The sequence below is a fragment of the Solanum lycopersicum genome, chromosome 12 (genome assembly GCF_036512215.1).
Source record: "Solanum lycopersicum chromosome 12, SLM_r2.1".
NCBI classification, from domain to species: domain Eukaryota; kingdom Viridiplantae; phylum Streptophyta; class Magnoliopsida; order Solanales; family Solanaceae; genus Solanum; species Solanum lycopersicum.
The window spans coordinates 1940154-1965525 of NC_090811.1; the positions used below are offsets into that span (position 1 = coordinate 1940154).

The following is a 25372-nucleotide window of genomic DNA, read 5'->3' on the forward strand; positions in this document are numbered from 1 at the left end:
CCAATCTGATGCACGAGATATACTAAACTGATGCGCCAGATTTTATACATGATACACTTATCTGATGTGCAAGATACATTAATTTAATGCGCAAAATACACTAATCTGATGCACGAGGTACATTTTATACATGATACATTAATCTGATGCGCGAAATACACTAACTTGATGCGCGATAATCTGATGCGCGAAAATGAGGGATTTTGAAAATTTGTAAAACTTATATCGGATAATGATAATAAGTAAACTAAAAGGTGGAATTTCCATAGCTAATCCTTGAAAAATAATATATACATAGTAAAAATTTATATAGTCGATGTCAACTTGCTTAGAATTAATGCATTAGTAAAGTGTTCTCTCACTAAGAACAATTCTCCGTATATGTGACAAAAATATTTAGAGAATCAACACCCAGTAGTTCGAAGAGAGTGGTTTATAGGAAGACCCTTATCCCTACCTTCTGAAGATAGAAAAACTGTTTTCAATAGAGAGTCAGAGAATCAATATAACAAAAAAATTGACAAAATGGAGTACTAGAAGGAACCCCAAAAACTACACAACTTCTTAAATATTACAAAGATAACAATTTTTCTGTAGCAGTTCAATACAACAATTTTCATCCAACCTATAACAAACAACATGAAGAATATCCCAAGTATAAGAAATAATTTAAATAGATATGTAAAATTGCAAGAATGAATGCAATGAACTAACTAATACAAAGGTTGCAATATGTGAAAAAATAAGAGAGAAATTCATGAGGAAATAATCCATGGAGAACAGACAGACCTGCAAGCCTGCAATAATCTACCTCTAGCTAATATCCGTTCCAAGGTCGGATATATGAGAATCTCTATAACTTTCTTCCCGGATTATAACATATAACTTCTGTGGCAACTCGTTGTTCCACACTCCATTTGGTTCGGAGAGAAGTCAGGAGGACTAAGCTACTCTTGTTTGTGATAACAATTGAAGGCCAGCTTTTAAATCCTCTGGAGTAATCGTTAGTAGTTCGTCTGAGTCTATACAGTCAAAACTGAGTCTCAGGTCCAAATTCTCTCTTGCGTTAACTAGCAATGGATCGACCAGACCTCCATTCATCTCCTTGCGCTGTTTTTCAGTGGTTTCTTCCTTGATAAGTGCAGCAACAGCATCAACGCTGCATGAAGGATGCAACTTGAATCCGTAGAGCAAACTACAATCAGCTTGATTGGTCATTTTAAGATGAAGAATTGTGGCAAGGTCTTCAGAGCTAAAGTTGTCAAAATGGAAAAACTTTGTTACTCTTCTACAGAAACCTTCATTAGAAGTGATAACACGCTTCATTGGTTCACTGTAACCTGCAAAAATTACTACAATTTTCCCGCTGTCCATAACAGACATTATCTCTTCTAGTGCTTCCAAACCATAGTCCTTGTCATCCGACTTCTGCATAGGTATTAATCGATAGGCTTCATCAACAAAAAGAATCCCCCCTTCAGCTTCTTGGATCTGCATATTTGCCCAAGACTTGGTGAGCTAAAAGATAAAATATTTATGGGAAATGTGCAAAAATTTCGAGAGTCATGGAAAACTTACCTTTCTCCTTGTCTTTGGCCCTGTATGACCAACAAATTCACCAACCATATCGGTTCTCTGCACCTCTGTCACCTTGTTGGTGGGAAGGATCCCCACCATATGAAGCAATTTTCCAAGAATTCGAGCAACCATAGTTTTTCCTGTAATTGTACCATCACAAAATCTTATAAATCAACCTAGAAGATATTCATCAAACACACAAGTTTGCAAGGAAGACACCAAAAAGTAAAAGGTGTAACACATCCTACATTCAACAGTATCCCTGACGTAACCAGGAGCTACAAGGTATGCTCTTTATTTCTGTAAGATTTTCACCTCATCTTTTTGCTTCTCGTTAAAACTATGGAAGTATTTTACAGAGAGCAGACAAGGAAGGAATTCCATTAGTAATTGGCCCCCACCCTTTCAATAAATAGACCAGGTGAAACATTGTACGATGCCATATTGGAAACAAATAGTTAAAATTCTGTTGATTGATGATACAACATATCACTAAAGATGCTTTCGTCATAAATTGTAATGTAGACTTGATTACCTGTACCAGGGTTACCAAGGAAAGCCATATGGGGTGGTCTTCTTGCACCGACTTTAAGCCCCAGGGCCTTACGCCTCTCATCCAAGAGCATCCCCTTTGCCCATTTGCGGAGTTGCAGTTTAAGTTCATCTAGCCCCACTATTTTAGATAATTCGCTTTCTAGTTCATCCATTTTAGCTTTGGTCTGGCTACATGCTTCAATGGCTTTACGTTTTCTTTGTTCATCAAGATACTGGTGGAGAAGTTCACGCAACTTTTCATTTCCAGGGCCTTGAGAGAGATGATGTATAGGAGTCTTTCCCTCCTGCACTTCATATATTTCATAATTAGCACAGACTAGAAAAGGAACAGGATGTTTTTAATAAATGGAATCTATCGTACATCATCTTCAGCACTACAATCTGCGTTATACTCCAACAATGTCTTTACTGTTGAATAGTCTTCGGCTCGTAATGAGTGCCAAACAGCAAGGTGCAGCGGAGTCATCCCATTCTGCAAAAAGCCACATGAAAATGAAAATTAGAACAAAGCGAGAAGCACGTGTTCATGGTTCAATCACAACTGAAGCAGTAAACACACACATTGGCTCTGGCTTCAACAAGAGCACCATGAGCAAGAAGCATCTTTGCTGTTTCATTACAACCATTCTTGGCTGCCATGTGCAATGGTGTCTCTCCATACTGCAATGCACAGAATATTAACCCCAGAAAGAAGAAAGCAAGAAGTTACAAGAGTGACCAAGTCCAGTCAGCTCCAAAAGAAAATGCAACTGTAATTCGTAGATTTCTTCACGTACCATGTTCTTGGCTTCCAGCTCCACTTTCTCTGGGCCCGGCCAACTGAGCAAAAACTTGAGTATTTCGACATTGTTGTAACCAGTAGCAACATGAAGAGGCGTCTGCACCATCTGCATCCAGAAAAATAGCAAACAATATAAAGAAAATGCTTTTCACAATCAATCATCTAGTCTAGCTTCTACAAGACGATAAACATGATCAGTAGCCAACTGTTTCAAACTTCTACCAAACTACCAGTACCCTGTTTCATTCTCTCCCCTCTAGGAACTTCCAAAAGACACATAAAAGCAAGAAAGATCAAAGAAATCATAATCCCAGCGACTATTTATACTAGCTCAAATTTAGCTCCATATCAAAGTAAAACATCAACATCTTGAAACAATAAAGGGCAGGCCATAACTCCAAATAAGAAGATATATATCAGCATTTGACCATGATGTTCCATACCTGCAGTCACAAACTTCACCAGCATATTACAATTAACACTATTAAATTGGCAACCAGATAACCATTCAGCTAAGCGCCATTCCACCCATTTACCAAATCAACTGTGTTATTATGTATAAAATGCCACGTTTTGATTTTCAATAAAACATACAAGCAAAAAGAAAAGCTTTTTTAAATCCAATAACCAATATAGATGTTTGACACGGGCAAACTGATTTTGTCTATGACTGTGCTTATGAGGATGATAAGGATATCTTATGCATCTTCCTCTTTTCTTATAACCAATAAAGTGGAAGATGCATAAGGATATTCTCATTGTTCAAATGCTTTTAAGCTTATTTTGGTATCTAACCTCTATTTATTCATTGTTGTCACTATTAATCTTGCCCCAAATGGTCCGAGGTTTCGAGTTCCCAATTGCATGCATAAAGCATAACTAGAGGATTTCAAGAACATACTCTTGATATTCAACTGGAATTTCTTCAAACGACACGGTATTCATAATTGCATTATCCTATAATTAAGGGGTTCTTTAATACACAATTCCATTGTACAAAATTGGCTTTTTTTAAGACACATTTCTTTATCCTAACATCATTACATACATAAAGCCTAAAAACATTCTTTTTCCTATAATCCTCATGTTCAGGCCATCTTCCGCACCTCGATGTTAGTTACAGGCAGATTCAGGATTTAAAGTCTATGGGATCCTCTACGCGACCCAAAATTAACATACGATTTAATAACCAGATTCAAAATCAAATCTTTATAAACATTTCATGATCTTTTAACACATAAACAGGGTATGTGCAAAAGCTACTTCATTCACTCTGTCCACCAAAGCTCAAACAGATAACAACAAAAGAACCCATCTTTATGATCCAATGCATAAAAACAACCCCTTCTATGAAAAATGCTAAAGCCAACAAAGATTTGCATACATATAAACAAAACATTAGAACTAATACATAAAGCCAAAGAGAGCAAGATAGAGATCTCACAACAGGGTTACGTTCATTAAGAAGAAAAGGGTTGTCATTTAGCAACTTTTTAAAGGCAACAACATCCCCAGATTGTGCTAACCCATGAATAGTTATGGGTCTGGAAGATCTTGAACGTTGATCCCTTGTCCTCTGCATTTCTTCTTCCTATCTTAGTTTCCCCTCTCTGTATCAACAACAGAACAGAGATTGAAGGGAAAAAGGGTAAACACAAGAAAAAAAATTTCTCTCAGAGGAATTTTGTCAAACAAGTCATAGGTGAGTCATTTGGTACACAAAAACTCGGCCAAATCTAGCAGCTGTGGCCGCTAATTTCTTTAGTAAATTCTAATTGAGTGGCTGTCATAGCTGGATACCAATAGCAATAAGTACCTTCCTTATTTTTGACTCGACGGAGTTTAAGCAAATAAAAAAAAAATCGAATATAAAACTTTTATGGTCATAAATTTTTTTACTGTAATAAATATTATAATATTTTTTATTTTTATAATCTTAAGTATATCATATGAAAAATTAAAATTTAAAAAAGAATAACGCTGAGATATGTCTGTCATCAAATTTTGAGAAAGAAAAAATTATTTATGTCTTTCGTAAAAAGTTTGGTTCATATATGTTACTCTCTCCGTTTCAATAAGAATACCTCCTTTTCTTTTTAGTCTGTTACGAAAAGGATGACCTCTTTATATTTTTGATAACATTTTAATTTCAAATTTCCACGTGATATGTTTAAGACCACACGATTAAAGAACTTTAATTTAAGACGACAAGATTTAAAAGTTTTCTTTATTTTCTTAAACTCCGTGTCAAGTCAAAGTAAATCATTCTTTGTGAAACGGATAGAGTGTTTCATTTGAGTAAAGGCTTATACATGTCGTTATTTATTTATAGATGAACTTTTTTCTCGAAGTCTGATGTAATATTTGAAACTATATCCCATTAAAAAATTATCAAAAGAGAAAGAAATTGTATTCTTTACTAAATAGACTAAAAAAAGAAGATAAATAAATTGAAACCTTGCAACAATGTTAGACTTTGGACATATGAATTATAGAGTTACGACAATATAATATACGTTAAATACATAATCAATTACTAGACGAACCCGCGAAGGTGTTCTGCATGGTGGATCTCTGCCAAAGCCCAAATGTATCAGCTATTAGGTCCATCATTCTTGGATTGGGCCAAAATTACACGAGACCCAATAATGCGGTATTTTTTTTTTTTGAGAAATATAAATATCTTTTTAGAGTTTATAATATAACTTTTTGAGAACATTTTTGAGCTAGATCGACTTAAAATAACAGATAAATTAACATATTAATTTGTTGGTTGCAACCTACAATCTTTAGATCATGAGCGTGATGAGTTCACTAATTACTTTACTCGGCATTTCGTTTTTGTTGAATGTGAGGTGCCTGTGTAGTTGAACCATACAACAACAAGACTGTTTTTTAGCGAGAATCAAATGAATTAAAAAGTAACGAATACATTAATAATTTCTTAAATTCAATAAAGTATTTTTACTAGATATATTTGTTCAAATTTTTAAAAAGTTCGTAAGCATTTATTCAACCGTCCATTACTTAGAAAAGTCATTCACTTCTAATATTTCACCTCACTAATTATATGTGTTAGCCCACTAAGACGTAAAACTTACATCAAACATGTTCTAGTTGAGTTAGATATGACTGACTTATAATGTACATACTAAACGTTTAAGAATACTCATAAATTTTTTTCAAAATTTAAACAAAAAATTATCTAATTGAAATACATAATAATTCAAACATTTATATATTAGGTATAGATCTTTAAAAATTATCAACATATTTCTCCCATCTTAATATTCTTTTTGCCTATTTTTTTTTTTTTTCATTTTGTGTTTCAAATTGTACTCTCAAAATAATATTTTTATTTAGTTAGGCTAATAGGTATGACTTATGAGGTAGGAAGAAAAATTTGTTACTATATTAATATTATTTTCTAATTAAAGTTCCTATAATCACGCTGTCATTCACATGGGGTTTTTTTTTTTTTTTTTCTAACAAAAAATAATGACATTTTTTTGACCAAACTATGATTGGTAAAATTTTCTATTATTATGTTTTTTTGGTCACACAACTTTATCCTTTTCTGATGTCAATTTAATAATGTCATTTATTTCTTTTTTTTAAAAAAAAATAGATTAATCTTTTATAGCTAATTCCGCAATTGTCGGTTAGGTAATAATTTTTCCATTTCACTTAATTCGATTTCTATGTCAAAAATAGATATTTTCTTTTTTATTTATTTTTAAAATTAAAAGATATTTTTTCTTCATTTATTATAATTAAATAAACAACTGCGTGGAATAATAATAATTTAGAGTTTTAAAAATATTATTATTAAGACCTATTTAAACGTAAGTTTATGTGCAAAACGCTGTTTTTCCGACCAAAAAAGAAAAAGGAATACCTCAGATACGATTTTTCTTTTTTTATTTTTAAATAGACGAATTTTTAATTTATATCAACATATTAGGGATTAAAAAAAATAAAAAAATAGTGATGGAATAAATCTTTTTATTCTTATTTGATTGTTATGTTTAGGATAACTTATCTCATCATTTATACCACACTGATGAGATAAGTTATCCGAATATATAAATTACAGAATAACAAATTCTCGAATAACTTGTTCCCAATAGTACACAAGATATAGCTTATAGAATACTATAGTATGAAAATACAATTTTTTTCCTTATAAAAAAAATTATTTGCCCCGAGGTTATAAATTAAAGATGAATACAAACATAGGTAAATGACGAAATGACCCCTAATAACGTAAAATAAATAGATATTTTTGATAAATTTTGATTCAACAAAAATATTTGAAGTAGGATTGCAAATAAAGGCTTGTTGATAGTAGCAACGGAATCACGATTTTTAATAAAAAGTTCAAAATTTAAAAATATAAACATACAAAATAAAAGAAGAGATTCGACATCTAATATTATATACTGAATAAAATATTTTAATCATATATAAATCACATAATTTTCTATCGAAAAGAACTCGTTGTATTGTAAAGTGGCTCCGCCACTGGTTGAGAGGTGTCATTTTCTGTCATTGTGATTCCAGCCTAACATGTCGATATTGTAAGCTAAGTATTATACACCGAAGTTTAATATAGTATAGTTTTGATATATATATATATATATATATATATATATATATATATTTGTGTGCATTTATACGTTTTTTATATTAAAAGATTTTAAAACAAAATTTTAAAATAACAAGATATGTGAATAAGTTTGACATGATATATATTCAAACAAACAACATCGTTATTTATAATAATGTTTTGGAACGTGAAGTTACTAACTAATAGTGTGGTTTTATGCTTATATTAGTATATGCTCTAATTAACAAGTTGGAGTTATTAAATTAAGGGATAATGTTCAAATACCCCCTCAATCTATGCCCGAAATTTCAGAGACACACTTATACTATACTAAGGTCCTATTACCCTCCTGAACTTATTTTATTAATAATTTTTTACCCCTTTTTAGCTTACGTGGAACTATCTTGTGGGCCCAATGATGATCGATTTTTTTTTCGAACTAGTGCCACCTAGGCTAAAAAGGGGTAGAAAAATACATATAAAATAAGTTCAAGGGGGTAATAAGACCTTAGTATAGTATAAGTGTGTCTCTGAGATTTCGGGTATAGGTTGAGGGGTACTTAGGTATTTTCCCTTAAATTAATTACCAGATTTCATACTTTATCAAATCCACACTAATTAGCTACTAATTGTTAACTTTTTCTAAGAAACTTAATAAATAAAATTGTATATTAATCTTTTCATTTTATTTTAATTTATTTATCTTAATTCTTTTAATATGTTAAAAAATAAAATAAAAATCCTTTTTTTAATCTGTCTTAAATTATAATTTTTTATATGATATGTGTAAGACTAAAAAAATTAAAAAATACTTTGAGATGTTTGATATATATTTAATTTACTAAAACAAAATTTGAATATCTTAAATTTTTTTATATTAAATTAAAATCAAATAAATAAAATAAATATAAAAAGAAGGTCAAACACGACATTTCAAAGTCCAAACAAATAAGAGCTCACCAAAGACGTGCAACATTATTTCCTTTAAGTTCTAAGCATCCATTGATGAAATGATATATAAACGTGTAATTTAATTTGATTATAATTGATATAATATTTTTTAATTTTTAATGTATGTAATTAGAAATTTAAATTTATTTATGCGTTGTATGAATAGACTACAAATTCATGCATCTAATATGAAAATTCATATATGAGATACACACTTTTGAACTGTTTTTTATCATGTCAGGTAGGATGCATGCATGCAATATGATATATGTGTTTATTTGTTCAATTTTATACAAGTTTAAGTGTTTAATTATATACATTGATATATAGTACGGGGGCATAATTAAATGATAGTTGATGTCGAGTTAAGTCACGTATATACATTATGCCTCGATAGATTTATAATGTAGATGTTTAGTCATTGATTTTAGGTGAATTTTGTACAAATTCAATAGTGTTAAGAGTTAATTACATTATATCGCTACTCTTTTTCAAACTACAGAAGTCCCTTAAATGTGATGGAATCCCAAAACGTATCGATACATCGCGTCCTTATTTTAAACACATCGATCAACGTCTTGATACATCGCGTATTTGATTGATACATTCACGTAAAGTGACATATTCGCGAATAGGAGAGAGTAGAAACTTTTGTAATTTTTTTAAATGATAGAGAATTTTAGAAAATATGATAAAATAATTAAATTGTGTATTTATATAAAAAAAATTTATAAAACATATTTTAAATTAATTTATAAAAATTGAAGATATTATATTCTTGCCCATAATATTAGAAATAATGTTCATTCTTGAATATTGCATAAATACAACTTTAAAATGAAAAAAATAATAATAAGTAATTGGAAAATAGATTGTATATATGTATAGTTATTTCTAAATTCAAATACAACTTCAATTAAGATTTGAATTTTTCTGGGCCAAACTCTAATTTTCAAAAAAAAAAAAAATTCAAAAAATTATTCAAAAAAATACAAAATAAAATTATTTGTCACTATAAGTATTTGCTGACCATGCATGCATAATATTCTTCATTTGCAGGCCTTTTCAAATAACTTCTGGCAACTAGTTGTCATTTTGCAAATATTATTCATGCAATTTTGCCTTTAAAGACATGTTCTTTGTTTTTTTTTTACTTTATTAAATAAAATAATGCATCAAATATATATATATATATATATATATATATATATATATTATAAATATATAAATATAAAAATTCACCTACATTTAAAAGTCAATAAAATTGTTTATTGACAATATATTTCATAACGTTAACGTAAGAATAGGTCTATAGTTCCCTACCATTGAATATTAAAATCGTGCATAACTTTAATACTTTATTTGTTGGTCTTTATTGACATGTTAACAACAATATTACTTCAAATTTCAGCAAAATCCGAACCATCGAAATAAATATATGACAGTATTTTTTATTATATTAAAATTGTGCGAAAATGAGTTGTAGAGAAGAAAGAGATTTTAAAATTAATATCCAAATATAAAATCAGGTAAATTTGAAGTTGAAGTTAAAAAATTAAACTGAATGATGAGCGATGATCAACGATATAAATTTTTTTTAAAAAAAAACTATTTAAGTTAATTAGTGTAATAATAATTAACGTCTTTAATTTCTAAGTTTATTTTTAGTTTCTTTCCTATAATGTGGGATGACATCCCTCTTATTATATAATCTTATATTACATCTAATTAAGACGGAATAATTAAACATCTTTCGTCAAAAAATCATTATCGATATAAAGGTCTACTTTTCTATTCTAACGTCCAATATTGAATAGTTTGACCATATTTTGAAGAAAAAGATATATAGAAAAATTTAGAAGTTTTCTAAAATCAGCTATTTATGGATAGTGAAATTATTATTATTTTCACTAATTGGATGATTTATTATTATTTTAATTTTTTTAAAAAAACGCGTTAAATATAATTAAATGTTTGGTGTTGTTTCTATGCATCCAGCTGTTTTTTTTTTGCCATTTTACTTTAAATTTAAGGCCAATCTTCAACACTAAAATAAATATATTATATGTGTAAATAAAAAAAGAAAAAAAAGGAAAATGTAAAACTACACGTTAACTAATCATTGACTAATTAAATTTAGAACCCAATTAGTGTCACACTAATCATTTACTTTAACCTAGACAATAGTTATATTCCATCAAGATTTTAGTCACATCAATATATAAGTGAATTTATGAAGCGTAAAAACCTGTGTATATGTTTATATCAAATTAATATATTTATCTGACTTTTATTACTAAATAACGGTAGTTGATATGTAATTTCATCATCAAAATTACTTAATCATTTATAAGTTGATTATGGTTTAATATTAGACTATACACATGATATATATAAGTTAGCTTGAAAGTGTCTCACGTGAATTATCATTTATAGAAGGCTATATAAGACAAGTGTTACTAGTTATAATTTTATATAAATTAAACATTAATTAATGTACACTCAAATTGAATATCATATATATGAGTTCGAAACTTAAATGACATTTTCATGTTTTATATCTAGTTTAAAAGTATTTGAATTTTGTTAAAAAGTTAAACAAAAATTGACGTGTAGTACACCAAATTATACATTCTAGTTGGAACTTATAATTCGATAAAGATATAAGTTAGTTAATTATAATATAGTGACGATGTATTAATATAATGTCACGTAACTATTCTTTAGATATAAATATCTGATAAGATTAAATTTTTATTCTAAAAATATGAATTAGCTGATCAATTTTAAGTTCGATAAATATATGTGAAAAAATATACAGTACATAATATATGATAAAATGCTTAAAGTGTGATATGAAATTGAGTAACATTACATTACTTTGATAAACAAAATTCTTCAGTACTCATTATATATAACACATAATAAATATTTCATAAAATTAATTGAAATATAAGTTAATCTTTGCACGATAAAGAATATAAAAAAATATTTTACATTTATTAACGTAATTTACTCAAATACAAGTGAGCTTTTATCCATTTATCATGATAAGTTGACATTCAATTAATTTTTTTTAATAGCAAATACTATAATTTGCTTATTTTGAAAAATAAATTAATAATATTATTAAATTTGTTTAAAATATTAAAAAGTGAAAACGCGGGCCGGTCGTGTACGACCGGTCCAATTATTTTCCTTCGACCGGCCGTCGGCGGCCACGTGGATATTATCGAGCCTTTAAATGCGCCTTAATTATAGTTTAGTTGTAATTTAAATATATCGATATTTATAGAAAATATCCTTAATTATAAACTTATTTATGGCAAAATTTGATTTTTATAATCCAAAATAAATTATTATTTTATAATTACATAGATTTTTTTATACCAAAACACAAGTGTAATTTTTGTGTTAATATTTATTGATTTCAATTAAGGAGTGGAGCTATTTTTATTTAAGAAAAACTCAATTGATACCGTAAAAATATAATGAAATATTAGATTGAATGTTTACGTTAAATCTTAAAAATAAATATTTATTCGAATGATGTATTTATATTAAATTACTTTTTTTTTTTGCTAATAAAGCCATTTATGTATCAAAGCTATGTTAAATTATCACAATTTATTATAGTTAACTAATTTAATGAAGTGAAAATTATACTCTTTTTGGCCTCAAATTATATGTTTTAATTCTTTAAAAATCATTTTAAAATTCAAGATAAAATAAATCACCACAATTACATTTTGTCTTTATTAGTATTAATTAATTTTGAAGACTACAAAAACCTTAATAGAGTAAATATTTGAAAAAGATAAGTAGTAATCATTTTTTTTAAAAGATTAGTATTACCTGAGAAATGTGTAAAAGAAAAACACGATAAATCAGAGATGAATGAATTATTTTAAAAACATAAGCTACTACTAAGTAATATTTCATCTGTCTTAATTTATATAACCGCAAGACGTTTTTTATGTTTTATGAGATAAACTATTAAAGTTTGATCGAAAACTTGCGTATGAAATCTTCAATTTTTTTGAAATGAAATTTATAAATTTGTAAACTATGTAAAAGGTATTGAGTTAAAAGTTTAAAAGATTTATGAACAAAGATAGACTTGTTCGACTCTTGAAATTCGAAAGATGATATATAAAATAAAATGAAGGGAATAACTATGTTATTTTCAGTCCGTATTATATATTTATTGATTGGACGTAAATAAGTCGCACTAAAATCAAAATAAAAAAGTTAAAAGTTATTAAAAAGAATAAAAATAATTTTAAGAAAAATAATTAAAATATCTTCTTCATGGTTATTCTTCTCTCTTTTTATTCTACTACTAGTTTACTAGACTCTGTTTTCCTTTGTTTTTCTTCTCTCCAAAAAAGGAGTAAAATTCTATAGAGAAAAGCTGAAGTTCATATGAATTTCTTCCACAAAATCACATTTTTCTTAACAAAGTTTTGATTTTTAACGAATTTTTGTTTGTATTATTTGATTTGATTTCTGGGTTTGTCTTCTTTTTTCATTTTTTTAAACATATAGAGGTATATAAAGGGTCGCCGGAAAATGTCAACTCCGACGCCGGTGACCGCCCTGGCTCCTAGTAATGCTACTAATTCTCCTCCACCGTCGACTCCTGCAACAACTCCTCCACCGGCGTCTCCGACGCCCCCTGCAACAGCTCCGCCGCCGGCGTCACCGACCCCACCGGCAACGGCTCCACCTCCATCGACTCCTGCTCAAGCTCCTCCACCAGCAAGAACTCCGACACCACCTGCAGCAACTCCTCCGCCGGATGCTTCAGCCTCTCCGCCTCCACCAACTACACCTGCTCCATCTTCCAATCCGCCTCCGTCAACAACTCCTGCTCCATCTGGGTCTCCTTCTCCACCATCTACCACCCCTTCAACCCCATCTCCTCCGGCGAGAGGGAATTCTCCGCCATCACCTTCAGGGGGATCTCCTTCACCACCTAGTGGAGGAAGACCATCACCGCCGGCGGTTTCTTCACCGCCGTCAGATGAAGGGTCATCGGGAATATCGACAGGGGTTGTTGTTGGAATTGCTATTGGGGGTGTTTTGATTCTTGCAATTCTGAGTTTGTTGTTCATATTTTGCAAGAAGAAGAAAAGGAGAAATCATGAACCAGTAAATTACTATGTTCCTCCTCCACCACCACCACTAGGGGTCAAAGGTGAGATCTTATTTGAATAAATTCATGAAAATTTGAGCTTTTAGTGTCTGGATATCTAAATAGATCTGTTTATGCTTCCGTTTGATCATAGATTTTGAAGTTGAAACTTGAAAATTTGAGTCTGGACATGCATTGTATTTGGAAAAAAATTGAAGATTATCTGATAACTTTAATGTTTAAAAAGATATTTGAAGATAAATTTGCAAAATCTACAGCCAAACACAGCTATATATAATCAACAGGAAGATGTCGAATGTCGACTTTTTTGACCATTTAGTTTCATTATAGAATGGCTTTGTGGAGTTAAAGCATTAGAGATTCAGATAATTAGTTGTGCTAACTGATAAGAAATGATGAGTTTGAAAGTTGATGGATTGGTTATATGATCTTACACATTGTAAATTTCTTAATAATAGGGGAACAGCTTGATAGGAGAGTGTTTGATGTATAAGCCATTGGGTGTTTTGAGAGGCTTGAAACAATTTATCGTTGGCATTTTGTAATTTTTCCGTTTTGTTGGCCAACATATTTGTTTGTTAAACAGGATTTTATATATTTTGTTCTTGATAGTGAATATCTTTTGATGATTGATGTATTCAGAGTCTCGATGAACATTAGTGATGACTAATTTTAATGTTGTTTGTCAGCTGACCCTCATGGTGGGCAGATGCATCATTGGCAGCAAAATGCTCCACCTTCGGCAGATCATTTTGTTGCAATGCCCCCTAAACCGTCTCCTCCACCAGTAGGGGGATTACTACCTTCACATGCTCCACCACGTGCACCTTCACCTCAGCCTCAACCTTACATGAACAGCAGTGGAGCTTCTTCAAATTATTCTGGGTCTGAAATTGCGCTTCCACCACCTTCCCCTCCCATGTCCTTAGGTTTCTCACAGAGCACATTCACATACGAGGAGTTGGTTCGAGCAACTGATGGCTTCTCAGATGCTAACCTTCTTGGACAAGGTGGTTTTGGTTATGTGCACAAAGGAATCCTTCCCAACGGAAAAGAAGTTGCAGTTAAACAGCTTAAGGCTGGAAGTGGACAAGGGGAACGTGAATTTCAGGCGGAAGTTGAGATTATTAGCCGTGTACATCACAAGCATCTCGTGTCTCTTGTCGGATACTGCATTACAGGGGCTCAGAGACTGCTTGTGTATGAATTTGTTCCAAACAATACTTTGGAATTCCATTTACATGGTAAATCTTACTGGCTCCACTATATAAAAAGATCATTTTTCTACTTTCCTACAAATTTCGTCTCAAATTATAAATACGATCTGTCTAGTAACAAAAATTCTTATGCTTATAATATCTCAGGAAAGGGAAGGCCTCCATTGGATTGGCCAATACGACTAAAGATTGCTCTAGGGTCAGCTAAAGGACTGGCATATCTGCATGAAGACTGTATGTTTTTCTCTCTTTCTCTTTCTTGAATCATGTTATAATTCTACTAGCCTTTTATGTTACGTGTTCAATATGTGAAATGAATTGTTTTCTCTTCACAGGCCAACCGAAAATCATTCATCGTGATATTAAGGCAGCTAATATACTTGTCGACTTTAATTTTGAGGCTAAGGTAACAGTCTTTTGCATGTGGATTGTAGTACATATACACCATTTTATTTGTTTGATTTTTGAATCATTGACTGATTTTCTCCGATCCCTTTTACCCGGAGGTTGATCTTTGATTATTATACATTATGATGCCATCAGAAACTGAATTCAATTGTACTTATTGAGTAAATCCTGTTTCCTCAAAGAAGTTCTTTTTGCATTCTCAGGTTGCTGATTTCGGACTTGCCAAGCTAACTTCTGATGTTAATACTCATGTCTCCACCCGAGTGATGGGAACTTTTGGGTAAGACTTGGATTCTTGTGTGTAATTAGTTAGTTCCTTTTCTTAGTCATGTTATTGATATTCTAGTGATTGGTCGATGTTAATGATCATTGCCTGCTTCTTCTTTCATTTGATCAGCTATATTTCTCCATTATTGTCAATCCTAGGTATTTGGCTCCAGAATATGCATCCTCTGGAAAGCTTACAGAGAAGTCGGATGTATTCTCCTTTGGTGTAATGCTTCTCGAGTTGATAACTGGACGTCGGCCTGTTGACTCTACTCAATCATACATCGAAGATAGTTTGGTGGACTGGGTGAGTACTTATGCAGACATGTTTGATTTCCTTTCTTTCCACCAGTTCTGCAGTTTGAGTAATTTGTTATCGCAACAAAGAAATAACTTTCTGTCTATTTCAGGCACGCCCATTACTCACACGAGCTTTAGAAGATGAAAAGTTTGATGGCCTTGTTGATCGTCGGCTAGAAAATGATTATAACCATAATGAGATGGCTCGCATGGTTGCTTGTTGTGCTGCTTGTGTGCGTCATTCAGCAAAGCGTAGACCACGAATGACACAGGTGAAATTCCATTTTACATTAAAGATTAAAACACACATAAGCATTGATGAAGATTCGAGTCGCAATGAGCTACAACCTTCTACAATTGAATCAAAACTAAAAAGCACCATGTTTGATGCTCTAGTCAATATATAGATTGCAAACTTAGACATAATATCCGTAATCTTAAATTTATACGCTATACTTGAGCAGGTTCTCCGAGCCTTGGAAGGAGATGTCTCATTATCGGACCTTAACGAAGGGATTAAACCTGGACACAGCACAGTATACAGTTCATATACAAGTTCAGATTACGACACACTTCAATACAACGAAGACATGAAGAAATTCAGGAAGATGGCACTCGCGACAAGTCAAGAATATGCCAGCAGTGATCAGTACAGTAATCCAACGAGCGAATATGGACTAAACCCGTCTGGATCAAGTAGCGAAGGCCATCAAACTGCGGAAATGGAAACGGGTCGGATGAGAAAAGACAGCAGAGGATTCAGTGGAAGTAAAGGCTTCAGTGGAACTTCTTAGTACACAAGAAACTCCATTTCTGTATAGTCTTTTCAACCTCTAACTCTTTTATAACATGAATGCTTCCACAATGATGATTTATTTTGGTCAATATACAGATTTTTTTTTCCCCTTTTTTAAATGAGATAAGTTCTCCATTGTATTTACTCTGTCAATTCTTTTATTCAATGCTTCAATTTGTAGCATTGATTGTTTTGTTCATATCAACTAAGACTTATTCCTTGATGTTTTTTTTCTTCTTTTTGGCTGAAGTGTGTATTTTGCAACTTGGATTTTGAATCAATTGATTGGTAGATGACAAATCTAAGCAAGTTGTATGTTGTATTTTATTCAACTTTGAATTTTTGTCTTCTCTTGGATCCAATCTGTCATGCCAACTACAACTTTGACCATTCTGTCTTGTTATGAATATCTTCGACTCGAGTCTTTTAGAAACGATCTCTTAATCCGATACAAATGGGGTTAGGTCTGCCTATATTTTAATATTGAGCATACATATTGTTTAATGGAATTATGAAGTGGTCCTTTGTGGGGAATATTATGTTCACATGTCACAAAAAAGAAAAGCTATATATCAAAATTATGTTTAACACAACCTTTTTTGCACATGCAAGAGAAGACATGGGGACAAGTCACAAGTTGCTAAGATCTCACCATATTTATTTGACTTTATTACTTCAATAGCACATGTTTTTTTTTTTTTTTGCCAACTGTATTTATCTTATCTGTTGGTTGCACTATTCTGGTATATATGTTTGTTGGTTAATCATTTGTTTGGTGTTGTTGGGTAACCAAAGTGGTTGGTTTAAGGTTCCAAACTCATCCCAATAATTAGGTTTTCTTCCCGACTTTCGATTTATATGAAGGCGTTTGATTAAACTAGTAGCAATGTTTTTATATATCAAGCTTGTTTCCACAAATAAATTTTGTGCTATGACGTAAACATAGGGTTCCACGACACGAAATTTTAAGAGAAAAATGGAAAGTATGAATCTATATATTGAATCCTCGCGATTTTTTTCATTATATTTATGTCTTTATATTTTAGCTCCATTAACGAAAACTTAGACTCTGTTACTATGATCAACGGTACAAGACAAAATTTTGTTCAAAACATAATGAATAAATAATGCAATTTAAATCAAAAAACCATCTAATGAAAAGACATAAAAGTATGCTTAGTGGTTAATGAAGCGAGTAAAAGTCACAAGAGACTAGAATTTAAATTTCAACAGAAACAAAAAAATGTTTGAATAATTTCCTCCGTTTATCTAAACGTTAGTGGTTGATGTTAGAAATATCAAATATTGGTAGAGGATAATAGATGTTAAATAAAGTAAATCAGCGAACGCACATATCGACCCCACTATAGCCTATTTGTGGAAAATCTTTGGGCTTGAATATGATGAGTAGGTGCATAATGGACCATGCTTTGGCCCATGAATAAATTAAGAAGCAAATTAGTAGGCTGAATTTGGTGAATCATTGGCCCATCACTAGTGATTTGATCTAAATGGGCCTTTGCCACTTTTAGGTGCCAAAATTGGGCTATTTGCACTTCTCCAAAATTATTAGGCCCAGCCCATGAATAAATTTAAGCATCAATTAGTAAGATGAATGATTGTTACGTAATGTTTCATAATGTATCGTATTGTATTATATTTTGTTATATTCTATTGTATCGTATTGTGTTTTATGAATACATTGTTTGGATAAGTTATATCGTTCTCGATTGTTACATGTCACACAACTATAGTTTGAATGATAAACCTACCAAAGAAGCTGAATATGAGCTAGAAATACTGTGAAAAGATAGGATAAAAGATGAAATATGATTACTCAATAATAAACAAAGACAAAAATGAGAAGAAAATACTAAGGTAACGAGACAATCATGCAAAATCGATTGTTACATAAAATAAATCTTTTTATCTTACTAAATCATGATTTCAAACAATACGATATAATAGAATTGACGTAATAATTAAAACACACGTATTTAAATTAACGATACAAACGATAACAACCATCATGTTAACTTAATTTCAATTGATATATTTATATTTTCTATCTTTAGACTTGTATAAATAAATATTTAAATTTGCGTTAACATGATAATTCGCGTTAAATACACTCAAACTTTGATGAAGTATTAACTACCAATTCAAATTGGACACATATAGGAATCAAGAAACTGTTGTAAAATTGTTGCAGATAAAAAAGTTATACTGAAAAATCCAATGATAACTCTACAGTTCCTCTCTCCATTTTCTTCAATACCTTCAAAAACTTCAAAATTTTCACCTTTCAATTCCAACCCTTTATCTAAAACCCTTCAATTCAATGACACCCATTTCAAATCTTACCTAAATACCTCAAAGATTCTACCTTTTAAGTGTTTTAGATGTAGCAAATCTCAAAATCAGAGGTTTAAGTGTAAAGGGGTTAAAGATGAGACAAAAACGGTTTTGGACCGTGATGGCGGCGGCGGTGACGGCGGCGGAGATGGTGGTGGTGGAGATGATGAGCAATCAGAGAAGGAAAATGGGGTTTTGCCAGAATGGGTGAATATTACATCAGATGATGCAAAAACTGTTTTTGTGGCAGTGGCTATATCACTTGCATTTAGGTCATTTGTAGCTGAGCCAAGGTTTATACCTTCATTGTCCATGTATCCTACATTTGATGTTGGAGATAGAATTGTAGCTGAAAAGGTAAATCTTTTGTTTTGTTTTAACCATATGTTTGTGAATTTGTTCTTTTGACATGAGTTTGAACTGTGAGTATTCATATAGCCGACCCCAAATTGCAACTGAGTATTAGTATTAGCACTAGTAGTAGTAGTAGCAGTAGTTGTTGCTCCTTGTCCATGTATCCCACATCTGATGTTGGAGATATAATTGTAGCTAAAATGGTAAATTTTTGTTTTGTTGTGGCTATATGTTTGTGAATTTGTTATTGTGATATGAGTTGAACTCAAATGAAGCATTGAGGATTCTTATAGCCGGCCCCACATAGGGACTGAGGCATAGTTTTAGTAGCACCAGAAGCAACATTAGTAGTAGTAGTAGTAATTGTAGTTCCTTGTCCATGTATCCCACATTTGATGTGGAGGTAGAATTGTAGTTGAAAAGTAAAGTTTTGTTTTGTTTTGTTTTGACTATATGTTTGTGAATTTGTTGTTTTGACATGAGTTGAACTTATGTGAAGCAGTGAGGATTCGTATAGCTGACTTCATATTGGGACTGAGGCATAGTATTAGACTAGTAGTGTTGTTGTTATTGTTGATGTAGTGGAACTTCGCAAGGATAGTTGGGCTTGAGTTTGGGTAAAGGAGGAGGTTTAAGGTAGGTTGGATGCCAGTCAAAAACTAGTCTAACTGTGATGAATCATCTAAGCTGAACCCGATTAGTTTCGGATAGAAGCAATACAATAACATACCTAGTGTAGTCTCACAAGTGGGGTATGGTCGTATTGGGATGGTATGATGTATGTAAACCTTACCCCTACCTTTGTTTGGGAGAGAAGTTGTTTCCGACAGTGGCATAATTGATACTCTATATAAGGTGTCGATAAAGTTGGACTCCTTTTTGCTGAATATAGTGTTCTGATTTAAATAGTGACAGTTGATAATTAATTTGGAAACTTGTAGCTGAAAGTAATTTGTTTTATTTGACTATATGTTTGTGAATTTGTACCTTTGGATTCTGATGAAGTTTAAGTTTGCTAGGATAGTGGGTCTCAAGTTTGGGTGAAGGCGGAGGGTAAAGTATGTTGAAGTAGTGTAAAGACAGCCTACAATGATGAATCATCAAATCACAAGTGATATATATAAGCTAACGCCGACTAGTTCGAGATTGAAGCATAATTGATGTATAAGTTCTGACTAAACTAGTAACAGTTGATTTAGTTTCCAACATTGGATGTTGGGGACAAACTGAAATGTAAGGGAATCAATTGTTGGAGACAATTGAAATGTAGAGGACAATGTTGTTGTGGAGTTTATGCTTCTTGGTCCCTCCTGAACCTAAATATTGAATTTGAAATGAAAATGTTAGTATCACAAAGTATAGACAGTATAGACGTTATAATATGAAATAGTTTAACTTTAAATATGATTTTAGGATTATAGTTGTTTTTAGTGATTAGTGATCGATTTGCTGTTGCTATCAATTGAAAATGCATCAAATCACCTTTTACTAGGTGTAAGAGAACTACGTGTAAATTGCATCGTCTTTCTTGTAACAGTGTTTGAATTTAATGGTTATCTGTGCTTGTGTTGCAATCATAGACTAGCTGAGGGTATGAATATATGCTTAAGCCTCGTACCGAATCTTATTGAAATAAAGTTTAAACCTCCTGAAGAGTCTGTTCTTTCCATCTTATATCGATTATTTTGAAGTCATTTCTGTTCGTAACTATGTCGATCTTGTGGTTTGCAGGTCAGTTACTATTTTAGAAAGCCATGTCCCAATGACATAGTAATATTCAAAAGTCCTCCAGTGCTTCAGGAGGTAGGATACACAGATGACGATGTCTTTATCAAGAGGATTGTTGCAAAGGAAGGTGATGTTGTCGAGGTGAGTTCACTAGATAATATAAGCAATAATACTATATTTTAATTGCTGTGGACTTGAACTGCTTGATTTGACTGATCAACTGGTATTTCACAGCCACCACTATTTTATGCCTTTGGGTGATAATATCCTCGTATTTCATTTCTGCTATGCTCCCTCAACAACAAAGAGTTGACTCTTTCAATATCCACATGCTTATCTCTTTGTCAAAACCATGCAACAACCTGGTCGATCCAATCAGTATATTGAGAGAACAATCCTTTTTGTAAAAACTCAGTTTGGGTTATGCATCTCCTCTTCGCCATTCCCCCTCTGTGGACTTATCATTTCTTTTTCGAATCTTCTCCAATAGCGCTACATAGATGATATATAACCATCGGATTACCCAAGTGGTCCATGATAGAATTGCAATATCAATGTGCGTTGTCAAATTGCATGCTTCTCCACCATTTGGTTCCACTCATGAGCTAGTCCTCAACAAGGTTTTTTGGCATGTAATTACTCCCTTTTTACTTAATAAGTAACCAAAGATTATATAAATACGTGCACTAAGCAGTGCCACAAAATGTAATTGCAGATTGTACAGATCCTCTATTGTATCTAGGATTGCTTCTTCATCATGTACAAAACCAGGTTGCACCAAAGAGCTAGCAAAAATATACATCTTTGTTTAAGGCTATGCATGTTTCTTCTGCTACTTTTTTTTAAGCCATACAACCATTTTAATCTTAAACTTGAACTCCACCTCTCTTTTTTAATAAAAATAAAATACAATGGATCAGATTCGGAGACAATTATGGAAGACACTGTCCACTTAACTGAAATCCTCTTTTAGACTTTGCAATTGTACTTCCATTTTTCATTCTTAAACATCCGTAAGATATCTCAAATATTCAACTTGTGTAAGTGTTATAATTAGGTTCTAAATCCTAATATAAAAAAGGATGGTCAAGGGAAGTCTGCCTTTCATTTACTAAAACAAGATCCCTCTCATCCTCTCCATGATGAATCTCCATACATTTAAATCGTTGGTATATCTTGTCTTTTTCTTCTGGTTTATTTTGGATAGGGGGAGTAATTTGTATTACCAAATATATGGCCAAATCGCCAGAAATAAAAAAGGAAATATTTTGGTGATTCTTGGCATTGCAGGTTCATGAAGGAAAGCTGATCGTAAATGGAGTTCCACGAAATGAAGATTTTATAAACGAGGCACCCAAATACGAAATGACACCAGTGGTAAGTTCCATTTTTACTGATTCATGTAACTCAGCAATCAGTTCCCCTCCAATTCATTTCCTTAGGAAGTTTCGAATATACAAAAGTATTGGCTCATCCAGATTTGACTACCAAAAACCATCATAATTGTAGCCTATGTTGCTCGGACTCCTCAAAAACATCAACATATGTGTGTTGGATCGTCCAAAAGTAGTGCATTTTTAAGTGTCCGAGCAGTATTGATTTTGGCCAAAATCTGTTGTTTAACTTCCATTTAGTGTAAAAAAGAATGCCTAGTGTTCTTACTGTTTTTTATCCATGTCATACTGCAGCGTGTACCTGAGAATTCAGTTTTCGTTATGGGTGATAATCGGAATAACAGCTATGATTCCCATGTGTGGTGAGTTTTCCGCTCTCTGAAAAGATGGAGCGCCTCCTCTAAAGTGCTAGTTTGTTTTAAGTAGGCTCATCTTATGTCTGTTTCATTTTTTCAACAGGGGAGCACTTCCTGCGAAAAACATAATAGGCAGGTCCATATTCCGGTATTGGCCTCCAAAAAGAATTGGCGGAACAGTTCTTCCTGAAGGTTGTGCTGTCGACAAGCAGGAGAAGAGTACTAGTGATATAACAGTGCCTCAGTAACTTATTTAGCCTGAAAACTTGAAAAAATCACAATTCCTCCTTTTCTGTTTGGAATTGACATGAAAATGTAAAAGTGATTATCTATTCATTGTTTTGGCATAGTACCATAATATGTCTAGTTTGAGGTAGGATGTAATGTAATGTATATTAGCAGGCATTTGACTTACTTCAGCTGAGGATGTAAGGTTTTGTACACATCCTCTTCGAATTCCGATGGTAAAATTTCATTGGATATGTTGTCATTGGTTATATTCGACTCCACTTTCATTTTTTTTTGTGTGTGTTGAATTTCTAGATATCCAATGGACATCGAGGGGTCGTTCGTAGAGTGTAATAGGAAAAATAATGCATGCATTAATTCTTGCTAATAGTCATCTCTTGTTTGGTATATTTCTTTTGCTATGACATTTAGAATTAGATTAACACATGAAAATGGTGAAATGAGGGATTTACTTGCTCCGGGACTCGTTTGACCTTAAAAATGATCAGTTTTTGCCGTCAAGGTCAAGTGGCTCCATAACAAACGTCTTAATGGATGTCCACAAAAAATTTGGTCAAAAAAGATGTCGTAATTCTAGATCACCAAAAACGGTTGTGGATTAGAGCACATGAAAATCGTCAAAATGAGGGATTTACCTACTCCGGAGCTTGTTGACCTTCAAAATGAATCGTTTTGGCCATTAGGGCCAACCGAATCCATAAATAACGTCTCAACGAGCGTCCACAAAAATTTTGGGTAAGAAAGACCACGAAATTCTTGATGACCAAAAATTCATGGATTATAGTACATGAAAATCGGCAAAATGGGGTTTACCTACATTGGACTCGTTTGATCTTGAAAATGGACCGTCTTGGTCGTTAGAGCCAACTGGCTCCATAGCTAACGTTTTAACGGACGTCCACAAAAAATATAAGCAAAAAAGACGTCAAAATTTTGATCACAAAAAATCCATGGACTATAGCACACGAAAATCAACAAACTGAGGGTTTACCTGCTCCGGGGCACGTTTGACCTTAAAAATGCGACGTTTTGGCCCGTCAAGGCCAACTAGCTCTATAGCTTACGGACGTCCACAAAAAATTTGGACAGAAAAATAGTTGGAATTCTGGATCACCAATAAAGATCGTGGATTATAGCACACGAAAATCATCAAAATAAGGGGTTTACCTGTTCCGGGGCTCTTTTGACCTTCAAAATGGATCGTTTTAGCCTTCAGGGCCAACTGACTCCATAATTAACGTCTTAAGTGACATCCACAATAAATTTGGGCAAAAAAGACGTCAAAATTTCGATGACAAAAAATTTGTGGACTATAATACAAGAAAATTGGCAAAATAGGGTTTACCTGCTTCAGGAATTGTTTGACCTTGAAAATGAATCATTTTGGTCAGCAGGACCAACTGGCTCCATAGCTAACTTTTAACGGACGTCTACGAAAAATTTGAGCAAAAAAGACGTCAGAATTCTAGATCATCGAAAATTCACGGACTATATAAAACACAAATCGCCAAAATGGGGGTTTACCTGCTCTGGGGATCGTTTGACCTTCAAAATGGATTGTACTGGCCGTCAGGGTCAACTGACTCTATAGCTAACATCTAAACGGACGTCCACAAAAAAATAGGGCAAAAGAGACATCAAAATTCCGTATCACCAAAAAAGATTGTGGACTATAACACACGAAAATCATCAAAATGAAGGGCTTACCTGCTCTGGGCTCATTTTACCTTCAAAATAGACCGTTTCGGCCGTCAAGGCTAACTAACTTCATATATAATATCTTAACATTCACCAAAAATTTTGGCAAAAAAGACGTCGGTATTCTGGATAACCAAATATCCTTGGACTATAGTACACAAAAATCGGCAAAATGGAGTTTACCTGCTTCAAGGCTTGTTTGACCTTGAAAATGCGTCATTTTGGTTGTCAGGACCAACTAGCTCCAAAGATAATATCTTAACAGGTGTCCGAGAAAAATTTGAGCAAAAGAGACATCAGGATTCTGGATCACCAAAACTACATGGACTATAACACACGAAAATTAAATGGGAAATACCTACTACAGTGCTCGTTTGACCTTCAAAATGTGTCGTTTTGGCCGTTAGGGCCATCTGACTCCATAACTAATGTCTTAAAAGACATCCACAAAATATTTGGACAAAAAAGACGTCGAAATTCTGTATCACTTAAAAATATCGTAGACTGTAAACACACGAAAATCATCAAAATTAGGGATTTACATGCTCTGGGGCTTGTTTGACATTTAAAATGGGTCGATTTGACCGTCAGGGCCAACTGACGACTTAAAAAACAATA

The 25372-nt window shown here is 32.5% G+C and overlaps 3 protein-coding genes across 4 annotated transcripts; 2 read left to right on the forward strand and 1 right to left on the reverse strand.

Moving 5' to 3' along the window:
- Positions 1 to 517: 517 nt before the first annotated feature.
- Positions 518 to 4762, reverse strand: LOC101249527 (protein CfxQ homolog). 2 transcript variants are annotated; one of them, XM_004251558.5, is made up of 7 exons: positions 4359 to 4762; positions 2910 to 3020; positions 2695 to 2793; positions 2495 to 2605; positions 2114 to 2417; positions 1579 to 1718; positions 518 to 1491 (listed from the first exon to the last, which is right to left on the reverse strand). In XM_004251558.5, exons 1-7 carry the CDS (start codon positions 4494 to 4496, stop codon positions 943 to 945), a joined length of 1452 nt encoding a protein of 483 aa, XP_004251606.1. In that variant the 5' UTR covers positions 4497 to 4762; the 3' UTR covers positions 518 to 942. The 2 variants fall into 2 exon arrangements, with proteins under 2 accessions (XP_004251606.1, XP_025884518.1); XM_026028733.2 differs by lacking the exon at positions 2695 to 2793 and having other exon boundaries at positions 4359 to 4756.
- Positions 4763 to 12727: 7965 nt separating this feature from the next.
- LOC101249989 (proline-rich receptor-like protein kinase PERK1) lies at positions 12728 to 16920 on the forward strand. Its single transcript, XM_004251560.5, has 8 exons — positions 12728 to 13674; positions 14322 to 14876; positions 14997 to 15083; positions 15185 to 15255; positions 15461 to 15537; positions 15684 to 15831; positions 15935 to 16096; positions 16289 to 16920. The coding sequence occupies exons 1-8, from the start codon at positions 13047 to 13049 to the stop codon at positions 16616 to 16618; spliced, it is 2058 nt and encodes a 685-aa protein (XP_004251608.1). The 5' UTR covers positions 12728 to 13046; the 3' UTR covers positions 16619 to 16920.
- A 1779-nt stretch (positions 16921 to 18699) lies between these two features.
- Positions 18700 to 23304, forward strand: LOC101250277 (chloroplast processing peptidase). Its single transcript, XM_004251561.5, has 5 exons — positions 18700 to 19332; positions 21061 to 21198; positions 22348 to 22434; positions 22746 to 22813; positions 22911 to 23304. Exons 1-5 carry the CDS (start codon positions 18859 to 18861, stop codon positions 23053 to 23055), a joined length of 912 nt encoding a protein of 303 aa, XP_004251609.1. The 5' UTR covers positions 18700 to 18858; the 3' UTR covers positions 23056 to 23304.
- The last annotated feature ends 2068 nt before the right edge of the window (positions 23305 to 25372 follow it).